The sequence below is a fragment of the Pelophylax lessonae genome (assembly GCF_965119305.1).
Source record: "Pelophylax lessonae genome assembly, chromosome: 1".
Lineage (NCBI taxonomy): Eukaryota > Metazoa > Chordata > Amphibia > Anura > Ranidae > Pelophylax > Pelophylax lessonae.
This window is the reverse complement of record NC_138768.1, coordinates 555,992,069-556,016,692: the sequence shown is the minus strand read 5'-3', so window position 1 is coordinate 556,016,692 and position 24,624 is coordinate 555,992,069. Positions and strand designations below refer to the sequence as shown.

At 42.1% G+C, this 24,624-nt stretch overlaps 1 protein-coding gene across 1 annotated transcript in view; it reads left to right on the top strand.

Moving 5' to 3' along the window:
- The window catches only part of ADAMTS10 (ADAM metallopeptidase with thrombospondin type 1 motif 10), a 110,779-nt gene that overhangs the window by 66,226 nt on the left and 19,929 nt on the right, over positions 1-24,624 (top strand). The window contains exons 16-19 of the mRNA XM_082263585.1: positions 1,115-1,248; positions 6,340-6,463; positions 10,145-10,225; positions 13,838-14,001. Coding sequence (XP_082119711.1) covers positions 1,115-1,248; positions 6,340-6,463; positions 10,145-10,225; positions 13,838-14,001 — 503 coding nt within the window. The remainder of the gene's footprint in view (positions 1-1,114; positions 1,249-6,339; positions 6,464-10,144; positions 10,226-13,837; positions 14,002-24,624) is intronic.

Genomic DNA, 24,624 nt, shown 5'->3' with positions numbered 1-24,624 from the left:
TACTTTGCTGCAAAAGGCGGCAGATTTAAAAAAACGACTGTATGCAAAAATGCAATTTTTCGGCGTTTTGCATATATGAAAGTGTAGTGGAGGGTTTTGGGGTCTTTTAGACCCTCGATCCCTCCATAAAGAGTACCTGTCACTGCATATTGGTGTCACAAGGGATGTTTACATTGTTTGTGACAGCAATAAAAGTGATCAGATTTTTTTTTTTTAAAACCTGTTATAAAGTTAAAAAAAAAATAAATAAATAGGAAAAAAAATAAAAAATGTAGCCGCCCCCTTCACCGTTAGCTCGCGCACGAAAGAAAACGTATACGGAAGTCGAGCCGTGAATGAAATCACTGTTCAAACCACACATGTGAGGTATCGCCGCGATCGCCAGAGCGTGAGCAATAATTTAAAAAAAAAGAGCTACACTCTAACTCTAAACTGGTAACCGTTAAAAAAATGTAAATTGTCGCCTATTGAGATTTCTATTGACCGTAGTTTGTCGCCATTCCACGGGTGTGCGCGATTTTAAACCGTAACATGTTGGGTATCTATTTACTCGGCGTGACATCATCTTTCACAATATACAAAAAAATGGGCAAACTTTACTGTTTAGTATTTTTTAAATGCAGTGAAATGTGATTTTTCGTAATTTTTCCAAAAAAATGGCGTTTTAAAGACCACTGCGCAAATACCGCGTGACACAAAATATTGCAATGACCGACATTTTATTCTCCAGAGTCTTTGCTAAAAAAATATATAAAATGTTTGGGGGTTCTAAGTAGTTTTCTAGGAAAAAATACTGATTTTAACTTGTAAACAAAAAGTGTCCGAAATAGGGCTGGGGGTAAAGTGGTTAATGCACAATGCATTAGGGCCAGTGAGGTAATGCTACATCTACATCTACTAATATTTTATCCAGCAATTCAGGAAACCTGTACTGAAAGAAAGTCAGGGGGTGCCTTTGCTGACCTCCTTCTTAAAATGCTAGTTGTATGGGTGTGCTTGGGGACAATGCTTTCTCAAGGGGAGGTCAGAAATCCTGATTTACATGCTTGAATTAGAGAGAAATATGTAGATTGGTTAAGGATATATCTTGAATAACAGATGTGTTTAATTGTAGGTGGGGTGAAGGCTTGTTCACTCAACTGCTTAGCAGAAGGCTTCAACTTCTACACAGAGAGAGCGGCAGCTGTGATAGATGGAACACCGTGTAGACCAGATTCCTATGATATCTGTGTTAATGGAGAGTGCAAGGTAGGTATGGTGATTAGATTACTTTTAATCTGTTTATAGTGCATTTGTAACAAAAAAGATCTCACCAAGTCCTTCTCATATCTAAAATTGCCACATACAATGTACATGGATACATTTACATTTTATCTCATGTCTGTAGCCCCTTCCTCTTCTTTAAACATGTCACATCTTAGTACTAGTAGACAAAAACAAGGAAAAATAGCTAACTTCCATGATGCAATGTTAGCTTTCCCTTCCATCCTCATATGAGCTGTCTAATCATTGAGTCTACTGTAGAGGAGCAGGTAGGCAAATCATTTTTGAAGTTGTGGAATACTGACTACTATAATAGCTACTCTCCCATAGCAAGAATATGAGATGGTAATAGTTTAGTGGAGAGCCAGACCGTGAGTCAGTCGGCAGACTTTTTTTGGTCATGCCCCTTTGAAAGAAGCTGAGGGACCAGCTACAGTGCACACAGGCCGAATGTCGGCCAGTTACTATTGAAATGCCCAATGCCTTCTGACATTCGGCCTGTGTGTACTTGGCTTAAGGCCCATTTTATATGAGTTCATTTTTACCCGTGATTAGACAGAAGGAAAAGTGACTGCAGTGTATCACCTATTGGTGGTTGGATGTAAGCAAAATACACAGGGGTTGGATAAAAATATGCAAACACTACATGATTTGCAGGTGTGAAAGTGACGACATGTTTCATGTTAAAAGTGGTGATGTAACATGGGACGTTAGGCTGCATAAACTCCAAACATAAAAAAAACACTAGTCAAACCAATCTTGTTTAGTGACTGCCAAAGACCCCCATCAGCCTCCTGCCTAAATAGGGGTCCCGGGAATTTCTGGAATGTTCTGGGGGTAAACTTATATAGCCTATCCTACAGGTGTAGTATTTTGAACATACTGTAAATGATGCTGGTATACAGTGCCTTGAAAAGGTATTCATACCCCTTGAAATTTACCACATTTTGTCATGTTAAAACCAAACCAACGTAAATGTATTTTATTGGGATTTTATGTGATAGACCAACACAAAGTGGCACATAATTGTGAAGTGGAAGGAAAATGATAAATAATTTTCATCATTTTTCACAATTCAAATCTCTGAAAAGTGTGGCATGCATATGTATTCAGCCCCCTTTACTCTGATACGCCTAACTAAAATCCAGTGGAACCAATTGACTTCAGAACTCCCCTAATTAATAAATAGATACCACCTGTGTGCAATTTAATCTCAGTATAAATACAGCTGTTCTGTGAAGCCCTCAGAGGTTTTTTGAGAGAACCTTACTGAACAAGCAACATCATGAAGGCCAAGGAACACACCAGACAGGTCAGGGATAAAGTAATGGAGAAGTTTAATGCACGGTTAGATTAAAAAAAAACATGAACATTACATGAACATTAAATGGAGCACTGTTCAATCCATCATCCCAAAATGGAAAGAGAATGCAATACTGCAATCCTACCAAGACATGACAGTCCACCTAAACTGACAGGCCGGGCAAGGAGTGCATTAATCAGAAGCAGCCAATACGCTCATGGTAACTCTGGAGGAGCTGCAGACATCCACAGCTCAGGTGGGAGAATCTGTCCACAGGACAACTATTAGTCGAGCGCTCCACAAATCTGGCCTTTATGGAAGAGTGGTAAGAAGAAAGGCCATTGTTAAAAGAAAGCCAAAAGAATTCCCATTTTGCAGTTTGCGAGAAGCCATGTGGGGGACACAGCAAATATGTGGAAAAAGGTGCTCTGGTCAGATGAGACCAAAATTTAACTTTTAGGCCTAAAAACAAAATGCTATGTGTGACGGAAAACACATCACCCTAAACACACCATCCCCACCGTGAAACATGCTGGTGGCAGCATCATGTTGTGGGAATGCTTTTCTTCACCAGGGACAGGGAAGCTGGAGTTGATGGGAAGAGGGATAGAGCCAAATACAGGGCAATCTTAGAAGAAAACCTGTTAGAATCTGCAAAAGACTTGAGAATGGGGTGAAGGTTCACCTTCCAACAGGACAACGATCCTAAAAATACAGCCAGAGATACAATCAAATGGTTTATATCAAAGCATATTCATGTGTTAGAATGGCCCAGTCAAAGTCCAGACCAAAATCCAATTGAGAATCTGTGGCAAGACTTAAAAGTTGCTGTTCACAGACACTCTCTGTCCAATCTGACAGAGCTTGAGCTATTTTGCAAAGAAGAATGGGCAAAAATGTCACTCTCTAGATGTGCAAATCTGGTAAAGACTTCCTTAAAAGACTTGCAGCTGTAAGTACAGCAAAAGGTGGTTCTACAAAGTATTAACTCAGGAGGGCTGAATATTATTGCATGCCACACTTTTCAAATATTTATTTGTAGAAAATTATTTTCCTTCCACCTCACAATTATGTTTCACTTTGTGTTGGTCTATCACATAAAACCCAATACAATACATTTACATTTTTGGTTGTAACATGACATAATGTGGAACATTTCAAAGGGTATGAATACTTTTTCAAGGCACTGTAGTTGTTTCTCTTCTGATGCTGTTATGAGCTTAGGATGCCCTGATGATAAGGAACAGAGGGCAAGTGTGAAAGGGGCCTTAGTTTCATCTCACAAACATTAGACATCCAGTGTGCAAGTGAACAATAGTGTGCAGTAGACCTCAAATGAGCCCCAATTTCTGCATCTTCACATCTCAGATAAGGGCTATATTTTGTACAATCATAAATGTAAGGCTTTTACATTAATAACGGCGGAAGCTGATGGTTCCACTAGGAAGCGAACGAGAGTAGGCAGGCATGCTTCTTTGCATTACCACATCCACAGCCGTAGACAGGCCTATGCTGGTACTGGTAAGTGGGTGGTTACCAGCTAAGCGTCAGTGACATCAAGCAGGTCTCTATAAAATGTCATATAGGTGGGTAGGTTGGAGGTACAGAGGGACTGGCCGAGCTTTGTAAATGACAGCCTAGTAACCTGTCAACTACCCCCTATGGCAACAGCACTATAATTTAGAAAAGAAGGTGCTCACCAGAGGTTCCTCCAGTCCTTTAATGGACCAATCTGAGCCCACGTACATGCCACATGATAATCTTTTGGGTGCCACTTCAAATGGTATCACATGCAAGCCCCTCCATTACTTGTGCCTTAGGTTACCTATCCCTGCTTGCTCCAAAACCAAATCAGATATAATCAAATATAGATACACTTCAATGGATTGTCACAGTTTGTCATCAAAATAGACCAAATTAAATATTTTTTTTTTTTTTATCAGTCCCGGTTCACACTTGTGCGATGCGGGAAGGCTGCAAATTTGCAGCCTGTTCTCGCATCGCAAACGCACATCTGGCAGTTCACACTGCCATATGCGATACGCAGGGGGTGTCAATTAAATGTTAACGACACACCCAGTTTGATCGCATATCGCAGTGCGATATGACAGTTCGCACAGGATCGGATCGCACAAGTGTGAACCACTGTGCGATCCGATCCTGATGCGGCTGGAAAAAAGGGTCCTGTGTGTCTTTTGAGCGGGTGCAGTGCGAATTTCAGCCATACAAATTGTATGGCTGATTCGCATCCACACATCCGATCGCATTTAATGAAGGAGCAAGAGTGTGAACCGGTCCTCAAGCATATAGAAAATCATAATTGTCCTTCAATGCAACCAGTAATCCTGACACAATCAGGAACTGTGACCCTCTCTATTTAAACAAATAAATGTGTAGCAATGTCCCCTCAGGAACTGCTGAATAATGTCTTGACGGGCTCCCCTGATTACCAGTACACGGTTACTTTAGATAGTCCTTGGATCCCTCCTTGCTCCCGATGGCTTATCACACAAATGAACAGTCTAAGGGTGTTGGTTTTTTTGTTGTTTATTTGTGATTGGGATAGGAGAAGGGAATAGTGGGCTACTCCAACTGAACTATTCACATTGGTTGAGGACTTCTAACTTCAGGACTTTTTCAGGAATTAGAAACAGCCAGGCTGTTAATCCACACTGCCACAAGTGTGGATGGGGTTAAGTCTCAGGTTCAGTTCCTCACTGCTACTCTTCAGACCCTCAGACGCCCCCGAGGCCGCATGGCACCTCTACAGAGGAGGAGGCATCCGCCTCCTCCCTCCAGGACTCCGCTATCCATCTAAAAGACCTCAAGCACATGTGCTCCTGGCTTTTATACAGTATCCCAGCATGCACCAAGGCACTTTTCCTCTGCCAAATCACCAGGGCTGTATCAAAAGCCTGTGCATTCATTTGTCAGGTTTCCTCCCACTGTCCAATTTGCCTCCCTATTGGACCAGTGTGAAACACTCTCTAGACGTAATGAATTGAATCCTGAGCACAAAGAGCAGACCTCACTAGCAGATCCTGCTCTCTGGTAGGCAGAGAACAATATCGATTTTTCTGCAACTCTTCTGGTAATCAGACAGAGCTCAAACTATACATTCTCACTAGCACTAGCACCTACCTAGGAGGGTGCTACATATGAGGTAGTCATTTAACTGCTTTCATCCAGTGTTTCTCCTTGCACCTTAAAACCTGCCAACAAATCATGTTTTTCATAGTAAAAGGGCCTTTTTTTTATGACTTTCTGGCATGTTTATGCCCAATTCTACCCAAGATTGATTTTGCTTTAAGCTGTGTCACATACTTTCCTCTTGTCCATCTGTGATTTTCCAGAGGGGAGACATCCCCACCAGGCTTCATACATTTGCCCATGCAAACTAGTTACTCAACTGCCCCTGGAGCCTTCATGAAAATCCTAACACTTCCAAATATGAGACACCCGAGCATGCTCCCCAGGCCGTAATGCAGCACCCAGATAGAAATAGGAGTGGTAAGTTTAGGCAGAAGACGCTATCTTCCTCAGGGGATGGAGAGGTTGATATTAGTACAAATCCCTATTGGAGAAAAAACAAATCTTTCCACTGATGTCACAATAAAAAAACAAATGAGAAGCTGACAAGCAATGCAATCATGTGGTTCCAACCCAACATATCATTATTGGGGAGTTGCTCACTATCACTCTGGATAGGGTAGAAATTATGCTTTTTAAATATAATTTAGTATGTCGATTTTTTTTTTCTTCTTCACCAACAGCACGTTGGCTGCGATCGAATCTTGGGATCTGATGCCAAAGAAGACAAATGCCGTGTGTGCGGAGGAGATGGCAATTCATGTGAGACCATTGAGGGAATCTTCAACCAGTCATTCTATGAGGGAGGTGAGAAAAAATACTCAATTGTAGAAGTTGAGTTTTATTGCTCAAAAGAGACATCACAACTATATTAGTACATTTGTTACAAATATGCCTGGTAGTATTTACATAAAATTTCAATAATTATCTACAGTACATGAAGGGGTTACAAGAAGCAATACGTGTCCCATAAAATTACAAACCAAATAATTCAGAACTTCTAGTCAGTAGGGTGTAAAATCGAATCACTTAACCACTTGCCGACCGCCGCACGACTATTTACTGCGGCGGTCAGCCCCTCACAGACAAAGCGACGTAGGACTACGTCGCTAGCCTGTGAGGATCTAGGGAGCGAGCGCGCACCCCCGGAGGCGCGCTCCCGCTCGGTCACGGACCCCCCTGCTCGTGTGCCCGGCGGACCCGATGTCCGCCAGGCACTCGCGATTTTCCGTTACACTGGGAGAAAGGCAGGCAGCTAATGTAAACAAAGCTGCCTGTTATTCTTCCCTGTGTAAGAATGGAGATCATACGGTTCTGCTATGTAGGACCGTTGATCTCTGTTCTTACACCAGTAGCCACATCCAATCACAGTTAGAATCACGCCCCTAGGGACACACTTAACCCCTCCCTCTCAAAAAAAAAGTTAACCCCCTTCCCTGCCAGTGTAATTTTACAGTAACAGTGCATATATATATAGCACTGATTACTGTAGTAATGTCATTGGTAACCCCAAAAGTGTCAAAAATGTCAGTCAAGGGTCCGATCTGTCCGCCGCAATGTCGCAGTCCCGCAAAAAAAATTGCAGATCGCCGCCATTACTCGTTTTTAAAAAAAAACAAAAATGACAAAAATCTTTCCCTTAGTTAGTAAACGCAATAACTTTTGCGCAAACCAATCAAAATACGCTTTTTGCGATTTTTTTTTTTTTTTTTTACCAAACATATGTAGCATAAAACAAATTGGCCTAAAATGTTAAAAAATTTAGATTTTTACATTTTTTTTTTGGGGGAATTTCATATAAAAAAATGTGAAAAATATTGTTATTTTTGCAAAATTGACGCTCTTTTTTTGTTTATAGCGCATGATCAAAAAATCGCACAGGTGATCAAATACCACCAAAAGAAAGCTCTGTTTGTGGGAAAGAAAGGACGTCAAATTTGTTTAGGTACAGCGTCGCATGACCGCGCAATTGTCCATTAAAGTCATGCAGTGCCGAATCGCAAAATAGGCCCTGGTCAGGAAGGGGGTAAAATCTTCCGGGGCTTAAGTGGTTAAACATGAAAAAAAAAAAACTCAAACAATTGGGAGGTAATGTGAAACTGAACATATAAATTCATTTTAGTAGTTTCCCCTATGACCTTACAGACATACAGTATAGGTCAAATGGAAAAAAAATCAAACCCAATGTTAGATGTTTCATTGCAGAAGCTGTAGACGTAAATTCCTCTTGCTTTGTTCATGTCATTTTCCTCTGAGTCATCTGAATGCAGAATTTGGACCCTTAATTGAAATTTAAGTGACAATTTCAGTTAATGACCATTTACATTTTTGTTGAATTTTTATTGATATATTAAAAGTGTTTAATTTCCTAAAAGTGTGATCTGATATAATAAACTAGACAAACTATATAATATAAAGAGAAAATGACACTTTCTGTTTGCTGTCAGGGGCAGTGAAGATTTCTTGCCCACATTTTATACTCTTTGCGTGCATGCATTATCTGACTCTCTGCCATTCTCTGTGTTGCTCTGCCCCCTGTTCATTAACCATCTCTGTAGCCTTTCATCTCTTGGCTATCCTTGCCTGGCTGTCTGCTCTTTTCTGCACTCACTGGGGTTTGAAAAAGGCAAATAAGCTGTTCATTTTGCAAGGGATTTTTCACTTTGTGAATGAGGTGAAGCTCTGTTGACTTTCATCATCCAATCATGCAAGCAAAAGTACAGTTGTGTAAATGGATATTCTTTGCGAAGTGAAATTCCACCACATTTCCAAAGCTAAGGCGAAATTCCTATGCAAAGTAAACAGCCTATTTGCCTTTGGTACATTAACCTCACTATGTTCGTCCATTTTTTTACCTCTCTGCATGAATAAAAGTGATGAGTCTTCCAGCCCAGACATTTAGTACATGGGAATCCTGCATGCACCAACACAGCCAGGAAAGAATTGTTTGTTGCTGTGAAGCTCTTTCTGACCTTACAAATTTTTTACTTTACTGAGTAATGGTTGGTACATAATGCTACACCTCTGAATCCCACATTAGAGATTGTTATGAAGTGTACTTCCTGTGCACAGGAGTGGACCACAATCATATATACAATACCCACTGTGCACAAAAAACTGTGCACCCACCAGTGTTATTAGGCTCAAATGCCCACTATACTCAGCAGTAAGCAATTAAATCTGCAACACTAGCTGTTACAGCTCTACCTGCCCTAAGAATGCAACATCCCACACATCCAGCAGCGTCCTGAATAATGGTCATATGATTTGATTATGGTAGTGACTATTTATGTAGTGCCCAGCTGTATCAAGAGGTTTCCTGTCATTGTTGTTATTTATATACACAGTATACTGTATATACATATCTGCTGTGTTTGGTTATGGTCCTGCTTCATTCTCTGTTCCTAACCCCTATTTAGCTCTTGTATCTGGTCTGCCAACACCTAACACCTTACATGCTACAGTATAGTAGACCTCTAATCTGTGATGACAGGTGGGCAAATTTTACCCTTTTGTAGTCATTCACCCATAGGGGTTGATTTACTAAAAGCAAAAAGACTGTGCACTTTGCAAGTGCAGTTACACTCATTTTCCCCAGAACTTAGTTAATGTGGTGAAGCTCCACGGATTTCCATCATCCAATCGCACGCAAGCAAAAATGCATGTTTTTTTTTTTTTTTCCTTGCACCTTACAAAGTGAAGCTTCCCCACATTCACTCTTCTCTGGTTAGAATGAGTGCAACAGCACTGTCAAAGTGCACAGTCTATGGGGTTGATTTACTAAAGTTGCACTCTGCAAGTGCAGTTGCTCCAGTGCTTAGTAAATGGGGCAAAGCTTCACTTTCCAAAGAATACCCAAACACGTTCAAGGAAAAACAAAAAAAGAAAACAGCATTTTTCTTTGCACGTGATTGGATGATGGAAGTAGACAAGGCTTCTGCTCATTTATTAAGCTCTGACACAACTGCTCTTGCACAGTGCAACTGCACTTTGCAAAGTGCACAGCCTATTTGTCTTTAATAAATCAACCCCTTGTGTCTTTAATAAATCAACCTCACTGTTAACATTATTTTACTTCAAGCTACAGGGGAAAACACATTGGGAGCTGACACATCTAACTTACCTCTGCAGGTGTATGCTTGTATGTTTTTTTTTTTTTTTAAAAAGCCTGTGTATATTTTTAAAACCCATTAAAGAAATCAGGCAAATGTCACTCGATACTACATTTTACTGATTTTCCCATCAGTGTAAGCAGTGACTTGTGCATCAGCAGTACTTTAGATATAAAGTGAGCGATGCAGAGGTCCCTTTCATCTACTATTTTTCTATATACCATTCCCCTCCTGTATGCATGTACTCTTAACTGCAGTATGTCTGCAAGTGAAACAGATTCAGTGTGAATGTGAGCTATGCCCTTACATGATTGAGTGTTATGTCCAACATCTCTCTTACAGCTTGTTCCCCTCTCTCCCTCCCCCATTTCTCAAGGATATGAGGAGGTTGTCTGGATTCCAAAAGGTTCTGTCCATATTAACATTAAACAGCTCAACCTATCACAAAACCACCTGGGTAAGTAGATTTATTACACGGTCATCTTACCCACACAATCAGATAACAATAACTATTTAGTAAACCAAGATGGTCAAACATGGCCAGTCTGGTGGCTTGATCAACCATATCACTTCCTTACCGGGTTGCCAAAGTCATGTCGTGCACATCATGCAGGCCCTGGTGAGGTCTTTTCTTCAACCAAAAGAAAAAGAAACACCTTTTTATTAGATTCTTTGTTGTATCAATACTATCACATTAGTCCTCAAAGGTAGCCCATTGTTATAAGAAATGAAGGCCCCAGCATACCTTCCCTTTTATTTGAAGTCTCTCCTTTGACAGGGATAACAAATGAAGGCCTATGTTCCTCCCATGTTAGATGCAATAGGTGATATTCCTTACCTCAGGTGTGGTAGATGCTGTTCCCAACCACAAGTACAATAGGTGCTGTTCCCCAGGCCCCATACATAGTAGCTGCTTCTTCTGCACATATGTTACAGTGCATTGCAAAAGTATTCGGCCCCCTTGAACTTTTTGACCTTTTGCCACATTTCAGTCTTCAAACATAAAGATATAAAACTGTAATTTTTTGGCGTGCAAAATTATTCAGCCCCTTTACTTTCAGTGCAGCAAACTCTCTCCAGAAGTTAAGTGAGGATCTCTGAATGATCCAATGTTGACCTAAATGACTAATGATGATAAATAGAATCCACCTGTGTGTAATCAAGTCTCTGTATAAATGCACCAGCACTGTGATAGTCTCAGAGGTCCGTTTAAAGTGCAGAGAACATCATGAAGAACAAGGAACACACCAGGCCGGTCCGAGATACTGTTGTGGAGAAGTTTAAAGCTGGATTTGGATACAAAAATATTTCCCAAGCTTTAAATATCCCAAGGAGCACTGTGCAAGCGATAATATTGAAATGGAAGGAGTATCAGACCACTGCAAATCTACGAAGACCTGGCCATCCCTCTAAACTTTCAGCTCATACAAGGAGAAGACTGATCAGAGATGCAGTCAAGAGGCCCATGATCACTCTGGATGAACTGCAGAGATCTACAGCTGAGGTGGGAGACTCTGTCCATAGGACAACAATCAGTCGTATACTGCACAAATCTGGCCTTTATGGAAGAGTGGCAAGAAGAAAGCCATTTCTTAACGATTTCCATAAAAAGTGTCGTTTAAAGTTTGCCAAAAGCCACCTGGGAGACACACCAAACATGTGGAAGAAGGTGCTCTGGTCAGATGAAACCAAAATCAAACTTTTTGGCAACAATGCAAAATGTTATGTTTGGCATGAAGGCAACACAGCTCATCACCCTGAACACACCATCCCCACTGTCAAACATGGCGGTGGCAGCATCATGGTTTGGGCCTGCTTTTCTTCAGCAGGGACAGGGAAGATGGCTTAAATTGATGGGAAGCTGGATGGAGCCAAATACAGGACCATTCTGGAAGAAAACCTGATGGAGTCTGCAAAAGACCTGAGACTGGGACGGAGATTTGTCTTCCAACAAGACAATGATCCAAAACATAAAGCAAAATCTTCAATGGAATGGTTCACAAATAAACATATCCAGGTGTTAAAATGGCCAAGTCAAAGTCCAGACCTGAATCCAATCGAGAATCTGTGGAAAGAACTGAAAAGTGCTTTTCACAAACGCTCTCCATCCAACCTCACTGAGCTCGAGCTGTTTTGCAAGGAGGAATGGGCAAAAATTTCAGTTTCTCGATGTGCAAAACTGATAGAGACATACCCCAAGCGACTTACAGCTGTAATCGCAGCAAAAGGTGGCGCTACAAAGTATTAACTTAAGGGGGCTGAATAATTTTGCATGCCCAATTTTCAGTTTTTTATTTGTTAAAAAAGTTTGAAATATCCAATAAATTTCGTTCCACTTCATGACTGTGTCCCACTTGTTGTTGATTCTTCACAAAAAAATATATTTTTATATCTTTATGTGCATGGTGAAATAGACTGTATCTGTAAGAAAAAACATGTCCTGTGGCTTCTCAGTGTTTACAGGAGTAACCTGTTTATTTTACATCACGGCATGAATTGCACAATATTTCTTCTTTAAGTGATTTTATAAATATGAGGGTAAATAGATGAAAATACACAAAAGTGTGCCCCTGTAGAGAGGGCTTATACAGTACTTAAAGTATAACCAAATGGCAAAACTTTTTTTTTTTTTTTGGAGAGTGGAGAGGGATTAGAACACCTGTCAGTTTTAATTGCCGTCTGTGTCCCCGTTAAGGAGATCCATCCTCTCTATTTGTCCTATTTATGTCTCTGAACGCATGCGGTCCTAAATGCAAGTATGCTTCAGTATAGCAATGAACATGAGCTTGGTATTTCAGCCTGTCATTGATTTTGACAGGTCTGCTGGCAGTGGGTTGTACACAGTACCTGTGCCTCTTGAGTGCCAGAATACTCCGTTTTTTACGTTATGTGGGCAAAAGTGCTCATGTGTATGGGCTATGACTTTTTTTATTTTTTGTTACATCTCAGTGCTGACTTTAGGCTGCAGCCACTTCCTGGCTTCAAGCCCACACTTCAGTGATGGCTGCATGGTATTTTTCAGAGTGAGTCACCTCATGGTGCAAGTAGTAGACCATGCCGGTTTATTTCATGTTGAGTCTTGGGATAGCACGTGACAGAGTGATAAAGCATGGCACAAATGGTAGACAGTTGTCACCATATAACAGGAAATGCCTAAACATGGCATGGGTCACCAGGTAATATTTTACCTTCAAATTTATTAAATATTGAAAACTATTTCTGAAATAATATTAGTATATTAAAGCTTCTATGAGATTTTAGTGATTGGGTTTATATTTATGCTTTAACTTATAAAAGGAAGTGCTCAAAACCCAACTTGCCATTAAAACCATTAGGTTCATTGTTTTTGTTTATGAATCCAATCCAATAAGCAGTAGCCATAAACTTGATTAATAAAGGGTCTACCAAAAATATCTATGCCCTTTTCATTACCTGTACGATCCATTGTATTCCTACCTATACATTAAATATGCCTACACTAAAGATATGTTTCTATGTGTATGAAGCTTAGTTTGCCCTCAATTGTATTATAAACATCTGCAGAAGGCCAAATATGACTGTGGTGTAAAATAACTGAGACTCTCCCATTATTGCAAAGTGTGGACAACAAGTAGTAGTCACATTCAACTGGACTTGATACTTCTTCATTTCCAAAGGCCAAGGATGTCTCTTCTCTTTGTGAGATTATTACATGGATCATGGATCCTAGGAAGTCTGGTGAACACCTTCTGAACTTTGTGCCCGAGGCAAGTCTAAAATGCACATCTTAAATCCTTCAGGAGTAATTATTTACAGTCCATGCTCCACTTCCAATGCAGTTCACAAGGAAGCTAAAGGAAAAGTTTTGAGGGCACTTAGAAAAGCTCTCAAAACAAAAGATTTTTAATAATAATTAGTCACTTTATGTTGCCTTTATGTTCAATTCTGCATGATGTTTATGTTTCTATTTTAAACCCAATGAACTTGCAAAGCACGTTATATTTTGGAAATGTTTTGTTCTACTTTAAAATGATAATTGACCCCCTTATAAAAAAAAAAAGAAGCTGAGAAAATGTATTTTTTTTAACAGCCCTGAAGGCAGAAGGAGGAGATTACTATATTAATGGCAGACTCCCCCCAGATGCCCCAAAGAGGTTTGATGCAGCTGGGACAGCTTTTCACTACAAAAGACCCCAAGATGAGCCAGAATCACTGGAGGCTTTAGGGCCTACTAATGCAACTTTAGTTCTTATGGTAAGCGATTCAGTGTGTTTGTGGGCCGTTTTCTGAACGCAGTGGGCATGTGTGCAAGATCATAAGTTGAGACCCTTCCTCAAGAAAAAAGAACATGCAATGCCTGCCGTGCGCTTCAGAAAAATAAGGGGGCATGGTTTGCATTGCAGTGAATATTGGGCATGGGTGAAAGGGTTTAGAGTCTGCGACAACTTGGATACCATATAATAAGGCAATGTGGAATAGGGAAAGTGTAGCACAGCATACAGAATAAGACGGTATGAAAAAGAAAATGTATAACGCAGAGTGCAGAATGAGGCAGTGTGGAATACAGAACGTATGGTGCAGAGTTCAGAATGAGGCAGTGTGGAATATAGAATGTACGGTGTGGAGTACAGAATGAGGCAGTGTGGAATACGGAACGTATGGTGCAGAGTACAGAATGGGGCAGTGCGGAAAATGGAATGTACGGTATAGAGCACAGAATGAGGCAGTCTGGAATACGGAACGTATGGTGTAGAGTACACAATAAGGCAGTGCAGAATACAGAATATACGGTGCAGAGTACAGAATGAGGCAGTGTGAAATATAGAATGTACAGTGTAGAGTACAGAGTCAGGCAGTGTGGAATACGGAATGTATGGTGCAGAGTACAGAATGAGGCAGTGTGGAATAAGGAATGTATGGTGCAGAGTACAGAATGAGGCAGTGTGGAATACGGAATATTAAAAAAGAGAATAGCGCACACATGCAAAAGAAATGACTATCAAATATGAAGACAATCCATAGATAAAAATGGGGATTTGGTCCCACCATATGGCCATATCGTGCTCAAGCCCACCACTACGTCAAAGTACCCCATTGTCAGTGGGTCCTAAACTATCCATAAAAAAGGGTGAATCCAGCCTCTCTAACCCTTGGAGATAATACTCCTTGCTGGGAGAGATGTGCAAATGCACTACAAGGGACTCCTCCTATATCTACTTGATAGTGGACACTGATAGAGTACAGGTGTGTGTGGGGGGGTGGGGTGCTCAACCTCAGAAGTCTGGTCAGATGAATACATAATAAAAAAGCAAAAAATTGGGGGGGCACACCCTGAACATGTATTTCTAAAGCTGGTGCAGCTATGAACCAAGCGACATGCATATTAAAAAAGAGAATAGCGCACACATGCAAAAGAAATGACTATCAAATATGAAGACAATCCATAAATAAAAATGGGGATTTGGTCCCACCATATCGTGCTCAAGCCCACCACTACGTCAAAGTACCCCATTGTCAGTGGGTCCTACACTATTCATAAAAAAGGGTGAATCCAGCCTCTCTAACCCTTGGAGATAATACTCCTTGCTGGGAGAGATGTGCAAATGCACTACAAGGGACTCCTCCTATATGTACTTGATAGTGGACACTGATAGAGTACAGGTGTGTGTGTGTGGGGGGGGGGGGTTGGGGTGGGGTGCTCAACCCCAGAAGTCTGGTCAGACCGAATACATAATAAACAAGCAAAAAATTGGGGGAGCACACCCTGAACATGTATTTCTAAAGCTGGTGCAGCTATGAACCAAGCGACATGCATATTAGAAAAAAATTGATAGTCATTTCTTTTGCATGTGTGCGCTATTCTCTTTTTTAATATGCATGTTGCTTGGTTCATAGCTGCACCAGCTTTAGAAATACATGCTCTGAGGTTGAGCACCCCACCCCACCCCCCCACACACACCAGTACTCTATCAGTGTCCACTATCAAGTAGATATAGGAGGAGTCCCTTGTAGTGCATTTGCACATCTCTCCCAGCAAGGAGTATTATCTCCAAGGGTTAGAGAGGCTGGATTCACCCTTTTTTATGGATAGTGTAGGACCCACTGACAATGGGGTACTTTGACGTAGTGGTGGGCTTGAGCACGATATGGCCATATGGTGGGACCAAATCCCCATTTTTATTTATGGATTGTCTTCATATTTGATAGTCATTTCTTTTGCATGTATGCGCTATTCTCTTTTTTAATATGCATGTCGCTTGGTTTATAGCTGCACCAGCTTTAGAAATACATGTTCAGGGTGTGCTCCCCCAATTTTTTGCTTGTTTATTTGGAATACGGAATGTATGGTGCAGAGTACAGAATGAGGAAGTGTGGAAAATAGAATGTATGGTGTAGAGTACAGAATAAGGCAGTGTGGTATTTGGAACGTATGGGGCAGAGTAGAGAATGAGGCAGTGTAGAATACGGAATGTATGGTGCAGAGTACAGAATGAGGCAGTGCGGAATAAGGAATGTACGGTGTAGAGTACAGAATGAAGCAGTGCGGAATATACAATGTATGGTGTAGAGTACAGAATGAGGCAGTATGGAATATGGAACGTATGGTGCAGAGTACAGAATGAGGTAGTGCAGAATACAGAATGCGCCGTGCGGAGTACAGAACGAGGCAGTGTGAATTACAGAATGTACGGTGCAGAGTACTGAATGAGTGCAGAGTACAGAATGAGGCAGTGTGGAATACGGATGTACAGTGCAGAATACAGAATGAGGCAGTGCCGAATATAATGGAATGTACGGTGCAGAGTACAGAATAAGGCAGTGTGGAATACAGATTGTACGGTGCAGAGTACAGAATGAGGCAGTGTGAAATGCAGAACACACAACACAGCGTGTTGTACACAATGTAGAGAGGCAGATTGAAATTGAATGCGCGGTGTATGGAATAAGGCAATGTGGAAAATGGAATGTACAGCACAGAGTACAGAATGAGGCAGTGTGTAATACAGAATATACATTAAATTGTGCAGATAACGGCAGTGTGGAATATGGAATATAGAGTACAGTATAGGGGCCTTGGTACTGCCCTGGGGGACATGTATCAATGCAAAAAATGTTTTTGAAAGGAGCAGTGATTTTAATAATGCATAAAGTGAAACAATAAAAATTAAAAATTCATTTAAATATCGTGTCTGGGGGGTCCCCTTAATATGGCTGTAAAGTGGCGCATCTGTACAATATATGGAGGCTGCTGCAGCAATACTGACTTTTCTAAAGGAAAAAATGTCTTTTAAACTTGCTTGTGGCTGTAATGTTTTGATGGCTCCCAGCAATACAGATAAAAAAAATTAAAAGAAAACGGCGTAGGGTCCATCCCCCCAGTCCATACCAGGCCCTTATCCGAGCATGAAGCCTGGCAGGTCAGAAAAGGGGGGGGGGTGGCGAGTGAGGGCCCCCCCCCTACTGAACCATACCAGGTCACATGCTCTCAACATGGGGGGTGGGTGCTTTGGGGCAGAGGGGCCTCTGCCCCCCCCCCCACCCCACAGAAGCTTGTCCCCATGTTGATAGGGACAAGGGCCTCTTCCCGACAACCCTGGGCTGTGATTGTAGGGGTCTGCGGGTTGGGGGGCGGTGCCAGCCGGTGATGCAAGAAGGGGCAGTGCCACCCAGTGACATAGGTAGGTGGCTCTGCCCCTTGTATTTATGGGAAATCTTGGTCAGCTTGACATGGCACTGCTCCTGGACTTTAACATTGGCGTCTATGGGAAATATTGGTCAGCTTGACATGGCACAACCCCCCCCCCATCTTTAACATTGATGTCTATGGGAAATCTTGGTCAGCTTGGCATGACACTGCTCCCGAACCATAGGTGACAGGGACACCAAACTTGGGGAGCACCGAGAGGTGACCCTGGACTACAACCTATCACTACATTTTAAAATTGGGGTATGCCGGTGCACTACACTGACTGCACTAAACTGAATGAACTCACTATCCACTAACTACCAGCCTAATCTATATTGTCACACACTATACACGGCTGCCGTGTATGCAGCAGCCCTATATAGTGTGAGGCGGGGACTTGATTGGCTAAATGCACCCTGCCTTTGGCCAATCATGGCTCTGACAGGACATTGTGCTGTGATTGGCCAAAGCATTGTGGAAAAAACAGAATGATTGCAGGGTAGAAAGACAAGTCATTCATTCCTTTACCATGTTTCCACAGTCACAATATTCATAGGGTTGGGTAGCTGTAAGGTGATATAATCTGTTACTGTTATGTTTTATTATTAGGAATGAGCTCAGGCATGTTTGGCTACTATTCCTGAGCTATCCCACCGGGAAGCTGTCACTGAGGGCCACTAATCATAATCGATGGAGGCATTCCCTGCCCTGCAGCAGCACCTATACGGGGGTGGGGGAGGGGTATAAGGATGGCTGCGGGCTAAGAAATGCCTCTGCTGCTTATGGTTGGTGGTCCTCAGCCAGGGATAGTTTTCTGGCAGGATAGCTCAGTCCAACAGAGATTGGAATACCGCTCAGGTGTAGATGTCGATCAGGAATCAGACCCAGGTGCCGACCCCAGCTCGCCACCGCATGAACATAGAAAAAATGTTAAGGATAGCCCAGGCTCAAAGGACTGGAATTGGGATTGAATCTAGCTGCAGCCATTTATGAGATGTTCAGCCTAGGGTTGCTACCGCATCCCTTTAAACCAGGACACACATTAATTAGGCAGGTTCTGTGGCTGATTAAGGTGGTATTTAAACTCAGTGCCTTATGTGCATTATATCAGCCTCAGAACCGGTGTACTTAATATGTGTCCTGGTTTAAAGGGATGAGGTGGCAACCCTAGTTGGTACCAATTAATTTTAAAGTGAGTGCACAATTTATATTTTAATAAAGTGTTATAATGGGAACATACTGCACAATAAGGTTTAGTTCTCTCTTGTATTTCTTTACTATATGAGCTGAGCCTGGCAGGAAGCTGGGAACAACCTTTCCTTTGGCATATTGGGATAAATCCCACAAGCGCTTATGGCCACTCATTAAGTAAGTGGGCCATGGATGTCTGGTAAGCAGTGTGTGTTTATCACTTTCTGTCTTCTTTGGATGCTTTGGAAAACCCTAAAGAGTGGAACATTGTATGGACACAGCATTCATTTTATCGTATTTGTGTTCACAAGAGAATACACAATTGCTGGGCTCTTTTTTCACTTTAAAATTAACCACAAATTGTATTGCATATGGGCGATCACTGTTATGGTCTTTAACGGTCACTTGTGTCTGTTGCGTAAAGTACAAGTGGCACATTGATTGTTATTGTTCACGTTTATATGAATGTTTTGAGCGTAAACATTTGATGTATATTTTATTTATGATATATTAACATATAGCATCGCACTTTTATTGTGTTTAAGGTTTGGACAAGTATCTAACATGCCTGAGCTCATCATCTTTTTGATAGAGACCGCATCTCAATTTGCTAGCAATAAAATCCACTCTCTACACAGACTCTCCCTAGCTACGCCCACTTTTCTGGCCTCTGTTCCCTTCACTTTGTAAGCCTCTTTAGTTAGTTTCACATTGCGCACTGCAGCCCAGTCAAAAAGATGAGCCTTTCCATGGGTTCAGATGTGCTGGCCTGCTTTGAGCCGTAACTCACATGACAGGCGTGGCTGCAGCTCATTGGCATGGAAGCTGCACATTGAATCCCCAGTGTGTGCAGGGAATGCACAATGGGCCCTTTCCCCCATGAGGCCTATGGGCCCGGTATTGCACACTGCATCCTCAGCCCTCATTCAAACTGAACGCTGGTTTGAAATCGTGCGACTGCATCTGAACTCGTACAATTTCAAAGGGCACTTTCACATTGGTGCAATTTGAGGTGCAATTTGATAGGTCAAATCGCATTTCAAACTGCAGCCTATTGCTGGCAACGGGAGGATATAAATCGGTGCGAGTCGGACTAAATTGCGGCTTTAAAAGTTCAGGTGAAGTCGCACAATTTCAAAGCCGTGTTCCGTGTGAACAAGTGCTCAGTCCAACCTCGGGGGTGACTTGAAAGACATTTCATGTACAGATGTCTATAGAAGTTGCCCCCGAAGTCGCCAAAAGTAATGCAGGAACTACTTTTGGAAATTGGTTCGGCGCCGCAAAGTCGGCATCGCACTGATTGGGATGCTCCCATTGCTGGCACTAGGCTGCAATTTGACCTGTCAAATCGCATTTCAAATTGCGTCGGTGTGAACGGGGGCTTATGGATACACACTGATTTGCACCAGGTGTTTCAGACACAAGGGCCCTCCAGTTTGGAAGCTGGTATCTACATTCTTTTACTGTAGCAGCAGCTCCTGTTCACCACCAGAGGGAGCTGAATGGAAGAAGAAGGAAATTGCTCATTTATCCTAGTTTAAATCCTATCACTTTTCTTCCCTTCAGCTTCAGCAGCCCCAGCTCTGTAAACAATTATAATTGATTGACTAAGGCTAAGTTTACACTTGTATGTTCTCTAAAAAGCGATCCACCATAAATTGTTTTTCAGAGTACCGCTAAGCAGCTGTTGTTAGGCGTTCAGAAGGCGATTTTCAAAAGGCTAATGCAGCGGAGATTGCGGTACGGCCTCTTTGGCTTGTATGGGAGAGTTTGACAGGTGCTGCCACCTCTTAACTTGACATGCCGCTTTAAATTTGCCATGTGAACAGCTCCCTTTATGATAGGCTTTAGGTGGGAAGTCAGAGGGTGGTAAAGCTGCAGCTCAACCACCACCCTGCCGCCGCACGAAAAAGATCTAACATAGGGTAGAGTATGCTAAGAAAAGGTAAGAATTGAAGGACAGAGCCATGAAAGGGGAGTGTGCAGACAGAAGTGTAGATTGTTTATGTTTGGATAAGTAATTCCCTGATATGATTTAAAGGGCTAATGGCCAACTCAGGTGTGCTTAAAAGATTTGCTTAAGTGGGAGTAAAGAAAACATGGCACCACAACAGCGTACATCGTCACACTGTGATATGTCAGATGCTATTGTTTTGAACTGTGTTATTATGTACTGTATATTGGTTGGTGCAATTTCTGTTTAGCACATGGACATGCTTTGTTTTACAGTGGGGGAATGGTGTAAAATAGTGTCACTACTGCTTTAAGAGATTTAGGCTTGATCTGTTGACCAAGATACACTCTGCATTTGATGTTTAAAGAGTGTATGTCACTTGTATTTATTAAAGCTAACCTAGAATCTGGTCACTGGGAAATTACATAAGTGCCAGTTGGGGGATAGACGTTGGTGTAAGAAGTAAAGTGTGCAGCAACCATACAATAGAGGCCACACTGAGAGGGGACAGTATGCCACTGGTGGCCCAAGAAGGAGTCAGAGAGGCCTGGACTCATGCAGAATAATGTGCTAGGCCTCCTGGATGTTGCTGGACTGAGCATCTGGTCTCTTTAGATGGTAAAGTGCATACCTTTGAAGAGTGAACTCTTAATCAGGGGACTGGTGGTTGTCAAAAGCAGAAGGATAAGTCAGCCTGGCACTGGTGTCAGGTCTCCTGTCTGAACAATGCATCTTGTAACCCATTACCCTGCAAGCCCCGGACAAGGGCCTCTTGCAATTCTGTAACGTAAAGTGTGGCAATTGATTGGGAGGCTGGGCACAGACATTTGGTTTCCAACTATCCTAGCTGTATTTATTCAACATAGGCCCTTAGCACAGGAACTGGATAAACAGCCCACTGCTTGGGAGGGTGCTCTACACCTTTAGGCTTGATATTAAAAGTCTGTCACTATCCAGGAATAGGACTTGCATTCTCCAGCTGACATACATCCAGGTTTCATCGTTTTGGAGGAATGGTTGCCTATACATCCCCTTTTATATATACACATATACATATGTATATACACACATACTATATTACCAAAAGTATTGTGACTGCCTTTACACGCACATGAATTTTAATGGCAGCCCAGTTTTAGTCCGTAGGGTTCAATATTGAGTTGGCCCACACTGTGCAGCTATAACAGCTTCAAATTTTCTGGGAAGGCTGTCCACAAGTTTTAGAAGTGTGTCTATGGGAATGTTTGACCATTCTTCCAGAAGCACATTTGTGAGGTCAAGCGAGGAGGTCTGGCTCGCAGTCTGCATGCTAATTTATTCCAGAGGTGTTCTATCGGGTTAGGGTCAGGACTCAGTGCAGGCCAGTCAATTTCCTCCACCCCAAACTCGCTCATCCATGTCTTTATGGACCTTGGTTTGTCCACTGGTCCAAATCATTTGGTGGAGGGGGGATTAGGTTGTTAAAGGGAACCTGTGTGGTAGAAATATGGGAGCTGTCACAGCTGACTTATTTCGAAAGATGTGGACCTGTCTTCCTGATCCTGCTATTGAACTGGAATAAGCATGCAACCAGCGTCTGAACTGTCCTGCACGCTTATTCCAGGTCAATGGCTTCCTTACTAATTCAGCCCGATTGCAATGACAGCCTCAGAGCTTGCACCTTTCCATACAACTTAGCACTGCTTGCTTAAAAATGTATGTCCTAACAGGTTTCCCTTAAATACCTTAAAGTGACACCAAACAATATCCTTACTCTCCAAAAATAATCCATGCGAGTCCACCACATCTCTGGGAAGGCTGTCCACAAGGTTTAGAAGTGTGTCTATGGGAATATTTGACCATTCTTCCAGAAGGGCATTAGTGAGGTCTGGCACTGATGTTGGAATAGAAGGTCTGGCTCGCAGTCTGCACTCTAATTTATTCCAGAGATGTTCTATCGGGTTAGGGTCAGGACTCAGTGCAGGCCAGTCAAGTTCCTCTACCCCAAACTCGCTCATCCATGTCTTTATGGACCTTGGTTTGTCCACTGGTCCAAATAATTTGGTGGAGGGGGGATTAGGGTGTGGGGTTGTTTTTCAGGGGTTGGGCTTGGCCCCTTAGTTCCAGTAAAGGGAGCTCTTAAGGCGTCAGCATACCAAGACATTTTAGACAATTTCGTGCTCCCAACTTTGTGGGAACAGTTCGGGGATGGCCCCTTCCTGTTCCAACATGACTGTGTACCAGTGCACAATGCAAGGTCCGCAATATAATCCCCCTTTCACCAAATGATTTGGACCAGTGCACAAAGCAAGGTCCATAAAAACATGGATGAGCGAGTTTGGAATGGAGGAACTTGACTGGCCTGCACAAAGTCCTGGCCTCAACCCGATAGAACACCTTTGGGATGAATTAGAGTGGAGACTGCGAGCCAGGCCTTCTCGTTCAACATCAGCGCCTGACCTCACAAATGCGCTTCGGGAAGAATGGTCAAACATTCCCATAGACACAATCCTAAACCTTGTGGACCGCCTTCCCAGAATAGTTGAAGCTGTTATAACTGCAAAGGATGGGCCAACTCAATATTGAACCCTACAGACTAAGACTGGGATGCCATAAAAGTTCATGTGCGTGTAAAGGCAGGCATCCCAATACTTTTGACAATATAGTGTATAATGGGACCATGAAGAATGAACTTAGCCACCCTCGAGCAGAATCAAAGAAAGCTGAGAGTTTAGTGTCACTTTAATGTAAAAGCATTCCTCCAGCACTGCTTAGATCATATGTAAAGGAATGCTCCTTCAGTGTGTAGATACAGTTTCTCCCACTGACAAATGAATGACAGCTCTTTGTGCACATGTATCCTAAAGGCATATCTGCCAACTTTAGAATTTGAGAATGTGGGACACTCCAGCGAGAAAGTGAACTTCAGCATGAGTAGTGTACTGCAGCAAAAAGTGGGTGTGGCCACAATGTTAACAGTGAGATAGACTTAAGGGGTATAGTTAATCACTTAAGGACCAGGCCTATTTCTGACACTTGTTGTTTACAAGTTAAAATCTGTATTTTTTGCTAGAAAATTACTTAGAACCCCCAAACATTATATATTTTTTTTTAGCAGAGACCCTAGAGAATAAAATGGGGATTGTTGCAATACTTTATGTCACACCATGTTTGTGCAGCAGTTTTACAAATGCAATTTTTTTGGAAAAAATACACATTTTTAAATTAAAAAAATAAGAAATCAGTAAAGTTAGCCCAATTTCTTTCTATAATGTGAAAGATAATGTTACGCCGAGTAAATAGATACCCAACATGCCCTGCTTCAAAATCACGCTCATGGAATGGCGACAAACATTGGTACTTGAAAATCTCCATAGGCGACGTTTTAAAAATTTCTACAGGTTACCAGTTTAGACTTACAGAGGAGGTCTAGGGCTAGAATTTTTGTTCTCACTCTAATGATCACCGCGATACCTCACATGTGTGGTTTGAATACCGTTTATATATGTGGGCATGACTTGAGTATGTGTGCACTTCTGCGCGCGAGCTCGGAGGGACGGAGCTCTTTACATTTTTTTTTATTATTATTATTTATTTTACCTGTTATTTTTACACTGTCCCTTTAAAAAAAAAATTTTTTGATCCCTTTTATTCCTAATACAAGGAATGTAAACTTCCGTTGTAATAGAAATAAGCAGGCATGTCCTCTCTAATGTGAGATCTGGGGTCAAAAAGACCTCAGATCTCACATCTACACCTAAAAGCAAAAAAGAAAACATTTTTTTTTTTAGCAAGACAAAAAATGTGCCCTTTAAGGCCGTTGGGCGAAAGCGACATATGACGTCACTCTGGTCCCCCAAGGCAATCGAGTCGGGTGGTGGGGGCCAGCCTGCCCTCACTCGACTTCCTGCCTAGGATACAAAAGGACCAGGTCGTTATCCCAGCTACAAACGGCTCCAGTAGTGGGAAAACGATCAGGAAGCGGCGGGAGGGGGGGAGCACCATAAAAGTGATGTAGCAGCGAATCTGCTACTGGCACCACTTTTATGTGAAAGAGGACCGCCGG